The sequence below is a fragment of the Rissa tridactyla genome, chromosome 1, assembly GCF_028500815.1.
Source record: "Rissa tridactyla isolate bRisTri1 chromosome 1, bRisTri1.patW.cur.20221130, whole genome shotgun sequence".
In the NCBI taxonomy this organism is placed as follows: domain Eukaryota; kingdom Metazoa; phylum Chordata; class Aves; order Charadriiformes; family Laridae; genus Rissa; species Rissa tridactyla.
Genome location: NC_071466.1, coordinates 162,026,052 through 162,042,568, shown reverse-complemented (window position 1 = coordinate 162,042,568; position 16,517 = coordinate 162,026,052). Strand labels below are relative to the sequence as shown.

The following is a 16,517-nucleotide window of genomic DNA, read 5'->3' as shown; positions in this document are numbered from 1 at the left end:
CTTCTCCGGCCTGAACAACCCCAATTCTCTCAGCCTGTCCTCACAGGAGAGGTTCTCCAGCCCACTAATCATTTCTGTGGCCCTCCTCTGGACCCACTCCAACAGCTCCATGTCTTTCCTGTCCTGAGGGCTCCAGAGCTGGATACAGTACTGCAGGTGGAGCCAAGACCAAGTCCCTGCTGGGGTAGGGGCTCAGCCCGCATCTGAACCAAGGCACTGTACAGCTCATGTCTGTGCAAGCCACTTTCCATGGTGTAAGGGGGAGCTGGTTTTCCCTCTTTTCTTGCCTCATAAATCCTTGCCTGTGCATGGTAACTTCCAATTACCCCTAGAGTTATAGTCTCACCACTGACCCAAAACATGACCCACTGTACGAGGTGAGCCTGGCTCTGTACTGTGATGCGCACTCACAGATCAGCAACACGGTTACATCTGAGGAGAAAAATGCAACCCCATAGGATGAGCTGAATTATACATTTTCTGGCCAACGGTTTTCCTCTGCATACTTCTGGGGAGAGACTAACCCGCCTGAGCTCTGGGTCTTTGAGTTTAAGTTTGAGATGGTTCAGTCCTTATGTCCTCATCCAGCTCGGATGTTGTTTACGTGCTCTGATTTCTGAGAGTTTGATGTTGTAACCCTGTATGCAAAACCTGTCCTAGTTACAATATTGTTGCCGTGATAGGGGGAGGGGAAAAAAAAAAAAAAAAAAAAAGAGAAGCAACAGCTTTTAAATACTCCCTTCAGCCCATCCACCCCTTTCCCTCCAAGCTTACATTAGTATCTCCCTTCCTCTGACATCTGGATGTGCAGCCGTGGATTGGGATTGCCTGTGGTAACTCTGGAGCACCTCCTCTCCTCCCACACCTTATGCACATCATTTCTCTCTCACTGCAGATAATTGCATCACCCTTCCTGTCACTCGGCTCACAGTTGTAGTGTCACATTTGACTCGTTACACACACACACAAATGTTCTTGCTACAAATTGCCAGATTTTTATTTATTTTTTTTTAAATCCTGTGTAATATCTTGATTTCTCTCTCTCACCCTTTCTGTTTTGCTTGGACTTCTCTCCATGTCCTGATCAACTTCTGCCTTCACTTTTCCATCCTCCACCCCTGCAGCTCCAGCACTTAAGTTGTGCTCCTGGAGTTTAAAACCCGACATCATGCTACAACATCTGAGCACAACTATTTACAAACCCTTTTCTCAATTCTTTTTCTGGTTCCCAGTTCATTTGAAGACCAGTTCTGCCTCTTCTTGCAAGGCAAAGGCAATAGCTTTTACCGACTCAGCTGAAATACCTTGAAAACTCTGCAACAGGGCTCGTACGTCAGAAAGTTCATATGTTTTTCCTACCTAAAGTGGCACTAGTCCCACTAACAATTGTAGAATAGTTTCTAACCTCTCTGCTGAGGTATCAGAGATATTTCCAATGCTTTACGTAGTCACTGAATCACGCAGGAAAATATCAGTTAGAAAACCAAAATTATTTTATTATTTCATATATATGAAATCATAACATGCATTTGTTAGATATGTATACATAAGACTATTTTTAATTTCAGAATGCCAGTACAGCAGAGAAATGCGAGAAATACAACATTAGGAGGAGCAAAATTATCCACAGCTTTAGATGATTTAGATGAGCCTAATACATTTTTGTGTTTAGCATTATTTTCAGAAGAAATTCAGCTCAGGTTTGATTCTGGCAAAGTCTAGAAAATAGAGGCAATTGTTTACTGGGGGAGATGTTTGTACTGGATGTACGCAAAAAGGATTTTTTGAATGATTTTTATTATTGCTGCGTCGAGGTTTTTCATTTGTAACTTGGACAGATGTCTAGCAGTCCCTGAAAACCAGCCACCCGCAATGTTTCAGCTTGTAAAGCTCAAACGTGCTGGATTTGTGTTTGCACCAAATCGCGTGCAAAAGCCTTTGCCCACATTTCCCAGCCAATCTCGCTCTCTGCCTGTGACAAAGCATGGGAAATTTCAAGCCACAGTGAGGATATTTTTGAAAGTTACAACCCTGTAAAAAGAGGGTGTTTATAAATGGAAATAGTCATATAATCTTAATAATAGGTTTTGCTACCACTGCATCTCCACCCACGTAGAAGGCACAGCTAGAGCCAGTGCTGAGGCAGAGTCTATCGGCTACTTAGCAGCCCGCAGCGGTGCGAGGGAGCCGGCTGGGAAGGCAAGGAGGCTGCCGCCTCCGAGGGAAAACGCAAAGCGATCCAAGGCTGAGAGCAGGCGCAGGGTCCGGCTGCGAGTGATGCAACGCGATGCCCGTTCGCCGCAGCTGCAGCGCCAGGCAGGCGGAGCGCTGCAGGGGGACCATGCGGGTAACGCCGGGACGTGATGGGGAATCTTCTGCGCTCTCACACTGCCCAGGCTCTACCCGGGGGGGAAACCCAAGCCGCCTCCAGCGGCACACGTGGTTGTCTTCTCCTGTCATTAGCCCCCTCTCCTTCGCTGGGTGACTGTCAGGGAGGGCTGCAGAGGGCAAGCGAGGAGTAAGAGCTGAAAAAGGCAGGACAGGAGCCTGGTATTGGCTTGGATGGGACTTCTCTCCCCTGTCCTTTGTGGCTATTCACTCTACCTCTCTCCTTCCACCTCGTCATCTCCTCCTCCGTGCTACCCCATAGTGGCTTCTCCCCCTTTTTTCTCCCTTGCCCATCTATGTCTGCATTTCTTTTTCTATTTATTAACTATCTCCTGACTAAACTGATCTCCCCGGAACTGGTATTATCAGGCCATTTTACTGCCGTAACTTTGGTCATTGCCAATGAGCTGTGATATACCCCTTCCTTCATGCTCATCAGGGCAGCAATGGTCTGTAAGGCAGTGTTTGTACCATTTTTACTGCAGTAAATTCCCTTTATCATCTGATCCATGGCAACAGCTGCAATAAACGTGATTATTAATAATAAGATGAGGAGAGCTGGTATAATGGTTCTACCTTGTAGGCAGGGGGGATATTCTTTGATAACTATAAGATCAATTTCTATTTTGCATCAGTTCTTTTACAGGCTTCTTCACCACGATATCTGAATGATTTCCAGTGGCACATTAAGTGACGGGGCTTGTTATCAGTCACATGTGGTTTGTTCTTTTATCCTCTCCCCAGGGAGAGAATTATGTATGCGACATACTGGTTATGTTGCTAGGGTTTTGTTTGGTTTTTTTTTAACATATGCACTGCTGCACGTTTGTGTGGGAGATGACCACATCAAAGCAGGTGCATTGCATTTGGACAGGAAGGTGGAGAGATTTACGGTAGTCCTTTTTTTCCTGTGGGATCTCTACAGTTATCCCCAACTCATTCCCACAGACCCCATTTGCTGCCCCACTAAGCTTCGTCTTGTAGTGGAAAGTTCCTCTGTCCCTAAGGAGGGCTGTGGACTCTTTGGTCTTAAAATGACCCGACTGAATCAAAAGGTATTGCCACTAGCACAGCATCCCCCGCCTCTGTGCAGGGTCAGAGCTGCTGGAGCACCACCTTCTCAAGACCCAAAATGACCACCCCTTGTGGCACCGTGGCTACATTTGCTGGTATAACCCTACAGCCTGTAACCAAGGCATTTAAAAGCGTACCAAGGCACGTGAAACGATGGCCTAATTTTTGTAAGGTGCTATCTATGGAGAGATTCCCCAAGAGGGATCATGAGCACTTTTGAAACACCAGCCTTTCTTTTGGGCACGTCAGCACAGGTGGGTAAAAGCAGATGCCCATGAGCACTGCCTGTGCTCTGTGCCACTGTGCTCTTCATCAGCTCCAAATCCCCCAAAACGACGAGTGCTCTCGAGTGCTTCATTCTTGGAAGGGTGGAGAGCAATGGAAATGCCTTCTAAGGGCTTTTCCTGTGCTTCCCTTGGTGCTTCATCAAACCTCTCTCCTTTCTCTTGAAGTCATGTCAGGTTGGGCATTAACAACTCAGTGTCGCTAGTGTCATTTTTTGACAGGGACGGCAGACCTCCTCTCCTGGTTTGGAAGCCTTTTGCCAATATGTGTGAGAAAGACACGCCAGCAGTTTGCCAGGTAGCTGTGGAATTTGTCTTCCCAGCCCAGAGGCTGGCTCTAAGCCCCATTTCGCCACCTGCTACCAAACGACTCATAAACAGGGTCCTGAAGCAGAAAGAAATGTTTGTGTTTGTGTCTGACTACCCACCCTTCATGTGCCGTTTCTCGCATTTCTTTCATGGGTAGACAGCAGATATTAGTTTAATCTGCAACAAAAATTACTTCTAAGGCAGGAATCACATGTGTGAATTTGGGAGAGCTTTCGTGTGTGCGCAGCCTTCGCCTTCATCTGGGAGAAGATCACAGCAAAGATGAGCACGTCGTGTTTGAACTGGAAGGTGGGGAGAATTATCATCTGGCCCAAATGATCCAGTGTCTGATCACTTTCATATTTTTAGTATAAATACCCTCAGGATATCTCCCTGAGGCAGGGAAATACCATTATTCCAACTTTGAGTGAAAGAAGAGGGGGAGTTAAAGTGACTTGCCTAAAATGTTACAGGGAGCATGTGGCAGAAAGAGGTATTGAATCCTTGGCCAACACCAAGCCATCTTTCCGAGCTTTTAGAAACAACAGCTATATCCAGCCCCCTTTATTTATTTCTCTAGAAGCCATCATGCCAAAACTTCTACTAAATTAGAGAGTGAGACTGAAGGAAAGCTTTCAGTGGATTGCTTTTTTCCATAAATGGCAATATCACAAATCATTCTGGGAAAACAGGTCTTTCTGTTCTCGTCCCTCTTTGTCTGCTTCTCTCCTTTTGGACGTCTTTTCCTCTGCCTCTGGCTCCCGGTTTTCAGATGTACAGTCCTGACCATTTAAAAGTGTTCCTACCCCGCAGGAAGGGAGTAGCTTTTCATTCTTTGGAACTTACTATTTTGCGATGGATTGCACTCTGCAGGCAAGCGAGACTTCTGAAAGAGACAGGGCTGCACAAAGCGACACAAAAATAAATCGTATCACCAACAATACCGAGCCAGGTTCTCATCGGGGGTAACTCGGTCTGACTCTCGCTGCAGCAGAGCTGACGGCTGCCAGCTGTCCTGGATAGACAGCATGTACCCAAATGATGACCTGACCGCAGTGGAGGAGGTCTCTCCGAGGGCTGAACGCGCAGTTAAGATTGATTTTTATGCATTTTAGACATTCAGTCCCTCTTGGCAGTACGGCAGGTTGTCTCTGCTCTTAATGCCCCAGCTGGGCAACTTCTGTCCCAGTGCAGGCACTGGGGGAAGTGCGCTTTGCACCAGTCCTAGCTCCTCCAGACTGCGTTTTCCAAAGCTTGGGCAGGCAACAAGCAAACGGTGGGGATCTCCTCTAAGGACTCCTGGTGACACCCAGGGGTCTGGGGGCTGCTCTGTGGTTTTCCACAGAGCTGGGCATCCCCAGCCTTTTCTTCTGGAGACAAGTCAAAGCTCCTCCCCGCCTCCTTTGCAGGCTGCACATCCCAAAGCAGGCTGCTCCAAGGATGCCCACACAGATACCAGGGAGGGGGAGGTGGCTGCGATGAATGAGAGAGACTGAGAAACAGGAGGAAGATCTGGTGGGCGAGCAGGAGAAATAGGATGAGGGGAGAGCCCAAACTGCGCTGGGAGAGCTGCAGGGAGGAGGTGGAAGCGCGTGGCTCAAAGTTTCTCAGAGAGGCGTGCGGGAGAAGCCAGAGAGCTTAACACCTGCCTGTTTCAGGGTTCGCAGCACGAAATCGCTCAAGTCGGGAAGAATGGGAAGGGCAAAGGGACACAAGTACAGAGGAGGCATTGCTCTTACTCCCTTGAGGGGCTCTCAGAGCCCTGCACACCCTCACAAATAATGATTTGCTCTTGCTTAGGCATTCAGGACTATTAACTATAGGGTGGCACATGGCTCTTCCCTCCCCAGCTCCGCAAGCCACACGTGCAGTAGGGGCCAAGGCTGTTGTGTCAGACCTCGGTGTGGCAGCTGAGCTGTTCCATCCCCCTCCCCGTCCATGTCCGCGGCCCTGCCACACCAGCGCAGACGCCAGGGCAGGAGGCTGCTGCACCATCTCAGCAGGCTACAGATGTCCGCCAGAGAATTGCCGAGTGACCTCGGTGCAAGAGGCGATGTTGGAGCCTGGCCGGCACTGAGCGGATGGCTGAACCGCCACCATCCGCCGCTCACCTACACCCTTGCACTCACAGAGCTGCCGGCGGCGGCAGCGCACCCACACTGTGGCCTCTTTAACACCTCCCCGCATGGCACGAGGCAGAGGAGTGCCGTTGCCCCCTTTTTGCAGGGTGTGACCCTGAGGCAGGGAGAAGAAGTGGTCTTGACATCACGCCTGTGGCAGAGCAAAAACCGAATCTTGCTCTCTCCTGTTCCCAGTTAGCGCATTAATGACCTAAATTCCACATCCTTTCCCCATCCATCACCCAGAGGAGCTAGGAGGCATTGGAGGAGAGGGTGTGGTAGCACAGGCGAACAGTCGGCATCCAGAGCCACGGCGCTCTGTGCTGAGGACAGACAAAGCAGGGGCTGAAGAGGGACTAATGCTGCCCACCCTGCCCTGACGAAGCCCAGCAGGGTTGAGCCAGGGAGAGGGACCAGCTGCAGTGAAAGGCAGCTCCTCAATGCCACAGCGTTTTAAACGAGCCAAGGTTGGACACCCCGATGGCCAAGCACCCTGCTGAGCCACATCAGCAAGGCCTTTCGGACACTCAGCACCAGGAGCAGATTTTCGAAGACCCTGCATGTCCCCCCCATCCTGCCTAAGCGGCTGAACCTCTAACTAGCTGTCCCACACAAGTCCATGTAAAAGACACCCTGCAGAAGATGCAGCATCTTTCACAGGCAGTTTGATTCTTCGCATAGGAATTATTCAAGCTCAAATACAGCAAGAAACGGAGCAGGGGAGAGAGAGAGAAGAGAGGAAGCAGAGAAAGGATGGCACAGAGCGAGAGGGTTTTCAGATGCAGTTCCTCTGCCCTCCCTGGCTGATTCCAACTGGGGGGCTCTGGCTGTGTGCCGGGAGCCTTTCCGGGGAGATGCACACAGGCTCCACCTGCCCCTGCAGCGTGAACAGGCAGAAGGCACTCAACATTCAGGATCTGCTGGGTGAGGAGCCGAAATCTGAGGCTGGAGACTTCCCCAGTGCCTCTGAGAGCAGCAGTGTTCACATGCACTGTACAACAGTGGCCGCAGCCAAAGCACCAGGGTGATGAACTGCTCATCTGTCGCGGGCAGATGGCCCCAGGCAGCCAGGGGCAAGCATGGGAAAGGGCCCCCTTTACGCTGTATCTGCCTTCCTCACAGGTATTTAAGCGGGCAAGTAGCAGGGTGGGAGTGTGGCAAGGGAATTTGCTTGGCTATGAAGCTTTCCTTCCAGAAGCGCCATGGCTGAGAAGCAGACACTTCTTGAACGAGGTAACTGGATTGGGGATGGATAATTAATAACCTTTCATAACCCGCCGTTTCAATGTGGGAATAACACTTCAGAGATACATGGAGAGGCTTTGTTCCTACTTTCTTCTCCTATTACTTACCTCTTACATGCAGACACACTCCTCTCTGCTGTCTCTAGCCTCTTCACGGAAGCTCTTTGAACTAGTAGTTAAAGGCAACAGGTACCTCAGGAGCATCAGACGCAAGCTGACTGGATGCAGAAGGAGCTGAGCTTCATGGTTGACCTAGAGGAACCCAGCTACCTGCTTTCTTCAGCTATTTGCTCAGCACTGCCTCCCAAAGCATCCCAAACCTTGCTCCAGGGAGGCTTGGCCTCAAGAAGAAATTCAGGGGGAATCCTTTGAGCTTGGTCCTTCTTCCAGCTATTCCCAAATACCTGAAAGATTATTGGAATTCATCTGGAATAAACCTTACGAGACGTGACTCAGTGACCTGACATGGTCCGTGCAGGTCTCAGCCTGGGTAGGGTTGGCCTGGAAGACCTCTGGGTTCCTCACAAGCAACCCTTCCCAGGCAACAACCACAAGTCTGGTGGCTTCATTGTTCCCTTGTCCTGCACACTCAGTTGGTCCAGAGGCTGGGCTTGGGACCAGGGTGGCAGGAGGCTTTCCCACGTTGCCACAGCATTTGTCACTCTCTAGACTCAGGCTCCAAACTCTTCCGCTGAGGGATCAATCAGCCTGAGCCACTTTGGTGGCTGACGTCTGGTGAGGGGGCCCATGGGATCGCCATGCTTATCCATGTACCTCATGTGGACACTGCATTCCTCCTTTCTGGACAGAGTATGTCCACCAGTTCTGTGTTAATGGCCAGACAATGCAAGAGTCCAGGGGGAAATGTAATGGAAGGTGGGAGAAAAAGTTTAGGGGAACCCCAGGAGGTATAATGAAATTGCCTGACATACGGTCACCTCTGTAGAAGCACAAAAACCTGATACTTTGAGATACTAGTGAACCAGTGGTCATGGTGATGACGTGCTTCTCTGGAGTGGTATTCCTGATTTCAAGAGGAGAGAGACATGAATGATGAAAATAAGAGCCCGGTAGACATCCCAGATGACAAAAGTCTGGGAAGATGTCATTGGCCTCCTGCTGGGATGGCTTTGCTGATTGTGGAGTGTGTGAAAAAGGCTGTCCCAGCACTAGCAGAAGGCCCTGAACATAAACAAGCCTGACAAAGCTGAGGGTGACCAGCTTCCCTCACTTATGATGGAAGATTGTACTCCCCCAGTGCAAAGGGCGTTTTCCTGCTGAGCTGCATACACACACTTGCACCAAGCTTCCTGTAGCCTTAGTCTATGAGAGGACACAAGAGGAGGCCTGATAAAGGTATGCAAAACCAAGCAGTCATATGGAAAAAGTAGATAAAGAGCTTTTGTTCTTCTCTTACCGCACCATAACAACGGGATATATCCTGCTCATGAAATGAACAGGCAGCAAATTCACAGCTGAGAGAGACAAACGCTTTTCCACCCAAACCTGATCACCCCGCCGCACACAGCACTGCTGGGATCCACCAGGGCCACACCAGGGTGAAGCACAAACACCCACAGTTACTCCAGTCAATGCTGAGGGAAGGGACCCTGACACTCGGGCTTCTCAGCGTGACTCAGTCTCTGTCTCCGCTTCCCATCCCACCTCCCTCAGAGGTGGGCAGTGCTCTCCTGTCCCTCTGCGGCAGGAGTCATACCTGCCAGCCCAAGCCTCTGGTGCTCTCCCCTGTAGAACAAGGAGTGCTGGGCTAGGTGGGCGTCAGGCTGGATCCAGAAGGCAAATCCCAGGTTCCTGGGCAAATAAGAGGGGGATACATGTGCAAGTGTGCGAGGAGAGTACCTCGGCATTTAATGGGCATCCATACCGCAGTGGGCGTGCTGCCTGGGAGGAAGGCAGGGTGGGCACAAAGGGCTACGCAAAGGGCAGCTGTTCCTGCGAGGCAGGTTTTGGTGTTCTCATTTGTTCTTTTTTTCTCTTGTTCCCTAGGGAATTTTAAAGGTCTGTGTAAGCAAATCGATCACTTCCCTGAGGATGCAGATTATGAAGCCGATACAGCAGAATATTTCCTCCGTAAGTCTGCAGGCTCTTCTCCTTGCAATGGCTTGTAGGTGTCAGCGTCGGGTGCCTTTTGCTTTCTGAAGGTAGGGTGGTGGAGATGCTGGGACCTGTGAGGCTCAGTGGGCCAGAGGAAGTGATCCCAGAGCTACACCACCCCCCAAAACCAGCTCCACTCTCACCTCCCTGGGGCCCTGCCCATGAGACGGTGCAAGTTTTGAACTCATAGTAACAACCAGTGGCATTTTTTATTAAGAGCAATTAATTACACTATAAATCTAGAGTCTTGATTCAAATCCATTGAAGAGCTGCTGAGTGGGCGTAAGGTCAAGACTGGGCTAGCTGGGGCCACGTGAGTGTGTGCAAGTGTGTGTGTCCCCTCCTAAAGTACAGGAAGTTTTTATTTCCTTACCTGATACTCCAGTTGCATCAGATTTAAGAAATTAGCCAGATTGTGTCCGAGGAGTACCTATTTCTATCTTCACCTTTCCCCAAACACCACTTGCCTACAGAGGCTGCAGATCTGATCTTTGCCGGTTTTAGGGATTTTAGTGATGGGAAGGGGAAGTAGGAATAAGGACAGTCAGAGTCCTTCGAAGGAAAGACCTGGTGCTCACCCAGAGCCTCTAGGAGAGGTGCTGTACCCCAGGCACACAGTGTCTCCATAAGGAAACCTAACCTGGGCTCCGAGTCCGGCCTGGGAGGTGCTGGTGAAGCTCGTGCAGCTTTGTGCATGGGGACAGGGAAGGCAGCCGGGCCAGCAGGGCAGATCCACATCATCCCTCCCTGATGACAAGTCAGCATTTCCACCTGCCCCAGAAACAGGAGCTTGCTCTTCCTTTAGCACAGCTGAACAGGGATCACTCCTCCTCTTAGGTGCCCACCTTGCTATCCTGCCCTCCCTCCACAAGCCCAATGCCTTTTGACATCACGAGAAGAGATCTTCTCCCTTCAGAAATCTGAGATAAGAGCTTTTGACCTCCCAAGGTTAAGCATCAGAGTTTCTCCAAAGGCCGGGAGTCTTTCAGAATAGCTCCTTGTCATCCGGGCGTGCTCCAAGCCAGATGTGGAGACCCAGCCCTGCGGCAGGGATGAGAGAGATAATTTAGGCTCTGTGAGGCTCATTTGTATGTGAAAAGAGGCGGATTTTATGCCGCTTCCTGTTGGTTTCTCAAACAATTCTTCATCCACTGTAAATTGTAAATAACCCAGGGAGACTGCTTCTTTCAGATGCTTTTCTGCAGCATCGGTCTCTTAATTGCTGCGTGGCCCCTGAACGGCAGAGCTGAAGAGTGGGTTTTGATCCGGTTTGGCACAGTGGCTGCCTCTGAGGGCAAACCGGCTTTTGCAGTTGTTTGGGAGCGAGGAAGCTGCTTGCAGCATGAGCTACACTTCAGAAAGAAGAGTTGCGGGAAGGTGGGGAACATCTCAAGGAGGATGGGTCTGTTCCCTCAGAGGGAAACAAGATCTGAAGACAAAAATTGGCCCAACATCAGGACCTGGGGGTGTCCCAGGTGTAAAGCCCTTTTTTAAGAAAGAACCAGGTTCAAAGAGGGATTTGACAAGTCAATAAAGGACTACTTGTGTCACTCCTGAGGGAAGTGGGATTTCTGCTGGCTTAGACCTGACTGGAGAGGGACCCCACTGAACAGCTTCTTCCCAGGGCTTCTGCCAAACCAGAGTCCCTGGGCACTCTGCATGGGCAATGCCTGGCGGTACTGGCAAGAACAGCTAGGAAGTTGTTTATTGGTGTCAGGCTGGGCAATTCCCTCATTCAGGGGACCAGGATGATTGGGGGACAGTGTCCACAGCCTGGCTAAAGGGCTTAGACTTTATTTCTGCCAGCCACCCACACAAGGTATCTTAGGCTTTTTGAAATCAAACGCCTGTTGTCAGAGAGGAAGCAGAAGCATCCCTGCGTTTCTTTGCTAGAAGACACTCAAGATTGAGAGTAGGCAGATGATATGAGGGAACATCGGAACACCATCATGAGTCTCCTCCTCTTTAGACCAAAGGCTCTGGACTCAGGAAGACTGGATGAGATTCTGCCCCTCTCTTGCTGGCACGGTTCTCCTGAGGGGCAGAAAGCAGGGGCCGAACGAGGCTGCTGTCCTCCCCCATCACATAACGTCCACAGCTCCCCAGGTCAGCCAGCAACTTTGTCTTCTCCCAACAGACGTGAATTTCAGAATTAAGACCCAAATAAAACTGATGTGGTCAGGGCCAGGCTGTGGAACTGACCGAGCATCCCTCTAGAAACCAGCGGATGTCTGCTTGATGTTTGCTTACTGCCATTTAAGCTTCACATTGTCAAATCCCGCCTTGCTTTCCAGAAGCTATTAAGATGGTTATTATCACTATCCTGTTCCCTGAAACACAGCCAGGCAGAACTGGAAAGCAAGCAGGAGAGGTTTCTCCCTGCCTTTTGAATTCCCTATGCCCGGGCTGTGGGCTAGGGCCCCCCTCGAAGAGCCGACTGCTTGTGCCTGGTAGGATCCTGATGCCAACAGGGTCTTTGAAGCAGGAAGGACTTTTTCCTTCCTTTCCAGTCCTTCCTGCCCGCTTAGGAAAAAGTCCTGCACTTGCTTCAGTAGGGTTCATTCTTGCAGGCAAGGAGGGATTAACTTTCACCCCCTGCTTCCAGATCTTTGCTCCACAAGCAGAATTGCACCAGCCCATCTGATACCTTTCTTTACCAAGCAAGGCTTCATTTCACAGTTTAACAGCTTATTTTCTCTTGGGAAGGGAGGGGGGAAGGCCTTCCTAGTTAAAAAACATGAATATTAGCAACACAAACTCAGGCAGACTGTTGGTACCCACTGAACGGCCCACGAGCAGCGTGAGTGTGCATGAACGCGTGCGCAGCTGTGCGTACACACAGCCCTGGCCTTTCGCTGCGTGAACATGAGAGAGTCCCCCCCAGAAGCTTTGGGGTATGTTTTGCATGTGCGTATGAGCATATACGTGCATCTATGCCATTGCCCTCTGCTGGCTGAGCTCTTCCCGTATCGATCGATGGAGAGCGTGCGTGTGTGGGAGCTGGCACATCCGAACCCATCACTGCCCTCTGGAAGGAGCCCAGTCGTTTAATCACTAGGATAAGCCCCGTGTTTCGGCGCACAGGGATGGGGCTTTCACTTCTCAGTCCTCACTGCAGCCGCAGAGCAGCGCACGGCACCAAGAGGTCCTTCCCAGCCCTTTAAAAAAAAAAAAAAAAAAAATCTCTCCTTGAGATGCTCGTGCCCTTTCGGGAGGATTCGAGATTGAGCAGCTCTGTGGGAAGCATTTGGGTTGCTGCTCTTTGAAGAGTGGGCTCGAGCAGCAGCGCCCCGCAGGAGGAGAAGTCAGATGGTGCCGGGGCTCCCCCTCCAGCCCATAGTCCCCCCAAAAGTGGAGGAAAAGAGAGCATGATGGGGGATAGGCAGCACGGGCAAGATGCCATCTCAGTCCCCTCCATCTCCCCACGCTAGGCCACTGGCTTCACAGCAAGCCGGGGCACGGGAGAGCTACTTCGGACCTCTCTCTTTTTCTGACACACTTTGTTTCTCTCTCCCTCCCTCCCTCCGTCCCCCGACGCCTTTGTCCCTCCTTGAATTACTCCCTCCCCGACATGTTGCCCTCTGTCTCTCCCCTTTGCCCCCACCTACAAAATGTGCTTGTGTCCCCCCTGCCCCCCTCGCCCCGGCGCCGTTTCCGTGCCCTGTTTTCCTCTCTCTCACACCTGTGCTGTTCTTTCTGCCCCTCTCCCTCTCTCCTCCGCAGGGGCTGTTAGAGCCTCTAGTATCTTCCCGATCCTGAGTGTGATTCTGCTTTTCATGGGTGGACTCTGCATTGCAGCCAGCGAGTTCTACAAAACCCGACACAACATCATCCTTAGTGCCGGCATCTTCTTCGTGTCCGCAGGTAAAGGGATGCACAGGACCTGACGCCCTAGAGATGGGCTCCGGGGGGTGGGGGGGCTGCCCAGCCAGGGCATCCTGCAGAGCAGGAGTGCATGTGTTTCCCAGCCCTGACGAGACTTATTCGGGGTGAAAGCAGCCTCCCAAAGATGCCTCTCCGCCCTGCCGGCTTGCCTGGCAGAGGCAGGCAGCAGCGCCCTGCAGGCAGGGGCTTTCCTGCTGCTTGGGAGCTGCTGGAGGGAGAGGGTTTCCCATCCAGCATCTCTCAGGCACCAGCCCGGACTGCAGTCCAGGGATGCAGCAGGCACACAAGGAGGGTCTTGCCTGAGTTTCCCAAGGAAAGCTGCCCACCAGGAGGGGATGGGTGGCTGGGAGCCCTCCTGGGAGCTCAACCCCACGGCCCCCATCACCACCATGTGTGACACTCCTGATGCCTGTCTCCCTCTCTCTCCCCCGCTGGCCGGCTGTCAGGTCTGAGTAATATAATTGGCATCATCGTATACATATCAGCCAACGCTGGAGACCCCTCCAAGAGTGACTCCAAGAAGAACAGCTACTCCTACGGCTGGTCCTTCTACTTTGGGGCCCTGTCCTTCATTATAGCCGAGATGGTGGGAGTGCTGGCCGTCCACATGTTCATAGACCGGCACAAACAGCTGCGCGCCAACGCTCGTGCCACGGACTACCTCCAGTCCTCCGCCATCACCCGCATCCCCAGCTACCGGTACCGCTATCAGAGACGCAGCCGCTCCAGCTCCCGCTCCACCGAGCCTTCACACTCCAGGGATGCCTCTCCCGTCGGGATCAAAGGGTTCAACACCCTCCCATCAACAGAGATCTCGATGTACACCCTGACCAGGGACCCGCTGAAGGCAACCACCACCCCCACCGCCACCTACAACTCCGACAGGGATAACAGTTTCCTCCAGGTTCACAACTGTATCCAGAAAGAGAACAAGGACTCTATCCACACCAACACAGCCAACCGCCGGACCACCCCGGTATGAAGCCGTCGCCAGGAGCTGAAAATGGGGCAGGAGTGGGCAGGAGGAGACAGGGTGGGCTGCGGGGTGGGAAGGGTGGAAGGAGGCAGGGGGCGGCAAGGCGGGTGGGAAGGAGGAGGTGGACGCGCCCCTTTTGGGGGGGTGGGGACCTTCCCAACGCAAAAAAAAAAAAAAAAAAGAAAAAAAATCCACAAAAAACAACAAAAGCAAACAAAAAAAAAAAAACAAGAAAAAAACCAACCAACGAACAAGCAGTTAAGCAGACAAACAAGCGAGCGAACAAAAAAAAAACAAACAATCAAATGCAAAGGAAACGCGAGGAAAGAGACAACAGTGAAAAAAATTATTTAAAAAAAAAGAAAAAGAAAAAAGGAAAAAAAAGAAAAACTTTAAAACTGAGAGAAAGAGATTTAAAAATAGAAATAAATTTAAAAGAAAATGCATGATTTCCCATGTACCATTATTTTAACATTTAATAAAAACAGACTTAAAAAAAAAATAAAAGGGAACCAAGAAATAACAAATGACAATAAATCAAGTGGGAGGAGGAGGAGGAGGAGGCAGCTCTTTGGATTTTGGGGGGGTTTATTCTTTAATTTTACGGTTTGTTTCCCACTTACCTTTAACTCAGCTCGGGCTCCTCAGGGGACAGGGAATGGGGGTTCGGCCGGCAGTGACTTCAGTGTCCTTGGGCTGGTTATGGAGGCTCCCGGGGTGCTGGGGTCGACCGTAACCCGCTCCGTTCCCCCAGGATCTGTGGGGATCTGCTCCATTCCCCTGGGATGTGTGGGTATCCACTCCATTTCCCCAGGGTCCGTGGGGATCCGCCGCGGGTCCATAGGCGTTAAGAGTGACTCCTGTCCCTGGGGAGCCGACGCAGTCGCCCCTCCGCAGTGTCCCCAGGGGGGGGTCCCTGCTTCCCCAGCCCTGGGGACCCTGGGGTTAACGGTGACAGTGCAAAAAGCAAACAGACACAGTAAATAAAGACACACACACAAAGACAAAAAAAAAAGGACAAAAAAAGGTTTCTTAACAAAAAAAAAAGTGGCAATTTTTTTAATAAAACAACAGCTATAAATAAATGTAAATATAATAAGTGGATTTACTTGCAAGAAAAAAAACGGATAGTATTTTTTTTCTTTTCATTTTTGTTTTCTCCAGCTTTAAACTGTGAAAAAAAAAAAAAAACGAAAGAGGAAAAAAGGCAGAGCGGGGAGTGGGGTGGGAGGCACAGGCAGAAGGCGGGGGGCTGCTGGGGGGGGGGCACCGGGGCTCCCATCCCTCCAGGACGCTGCCGCTGTGGTGCGGAGCGGGGGGATGACACGGGAGGCCAAAGCGAAGGGCAACGTGCCGATGGCGGGGCCGGCACCGGCGCAGACGCGTGTCCCTGCTCCCACACGCGTGCCCAGGCAGGTGCCCGCTCTCCTGTGAATGCTCCGGAGGCTCCCGCCGCATGGACCCCAAATCTGCCCAGACCCCCAACCCCCCCACCACCCCTCAGGTCCTTCCAGTGGGGCTGCAGCCACGTTGGGGGATGGCGAGGCCCAGCCAGCCCGCCCTGACCCAAAGCTGGCTGCCAGCTACTTGGCCTTGACACATGTGTCCCCCTCCCGGCCCCCACCCCAGGGAGTCCCCCACTCCGGGCCTGAGCCCCCCCCCCGAGTCCCGGTGGCCATGAGAAGGCAGAGGTGTGAAGCCTCCAGGCGTCTCCACGTCTGCTGGGTTTCGTCCTCGTCCCCACCTCACTGTGGGGGTCACATGCACAGTGGCAATGCCCCCCCTCGCCATCCCGCCCCGGGACCCCCAGCCTGACTGCAGCCCCCTCCCTCCCCTCCCTCCCTGCCGTGCCGGGGGGGAACAGGGCACTGGGGGTGCCAGGAACCACTTTTCATCCAGCTCCTCCCAAAATGGGGGGATACAGGCAGGAGGGGAGGCAGCGGCAGGGGACCATGGGGGCCTCTGTGACACCCGCTGAGCCACCGGCCAGCCTGGGGCAAGGACAGGTCTCCTTTTTGGGTCTGTTCCCTGAAAGCGACAGGGCCCAGGCAGGCAGGAGGCTGAGGGTACGCCGGATGGGGCCGCCGAGCCCTTCGGCAGCTCAGACCCACTTTCCGACTTT

The 16,517-nt window shown here is 51.9% G+C and overlaps 1 protein-coding gene across 1 annotated transcript in view; it reads left to right on the top strand.

Moving 5' to 3' along the window:
* Positions 1-14,401, top strand: part of CACNG2 (calcium voltage-gated channel auxiliary subunit gamma 2) — a 51,754-nt gene extending 37,353 nt beyond the window's left edge. The window contains exons 2-4 of the mRNA XM_054222621.1: positions 9,427-9,510; positions 13,258-13,398; positions 13,866-14,401. Of these exons, the coding sequence (XP_054078596.1) occupies positions 9,427-9,510; positions 13,258-13,398; positions 13,866-14,401 (761 nt within the window). The remainder of the gene's footprint in view (positions 1-9,426; positions 9,511-13,257; positions 13,399-13,865) is intronic.
* Positions 14,402-16,517: the final 2,116 nt, after the last annotated feature.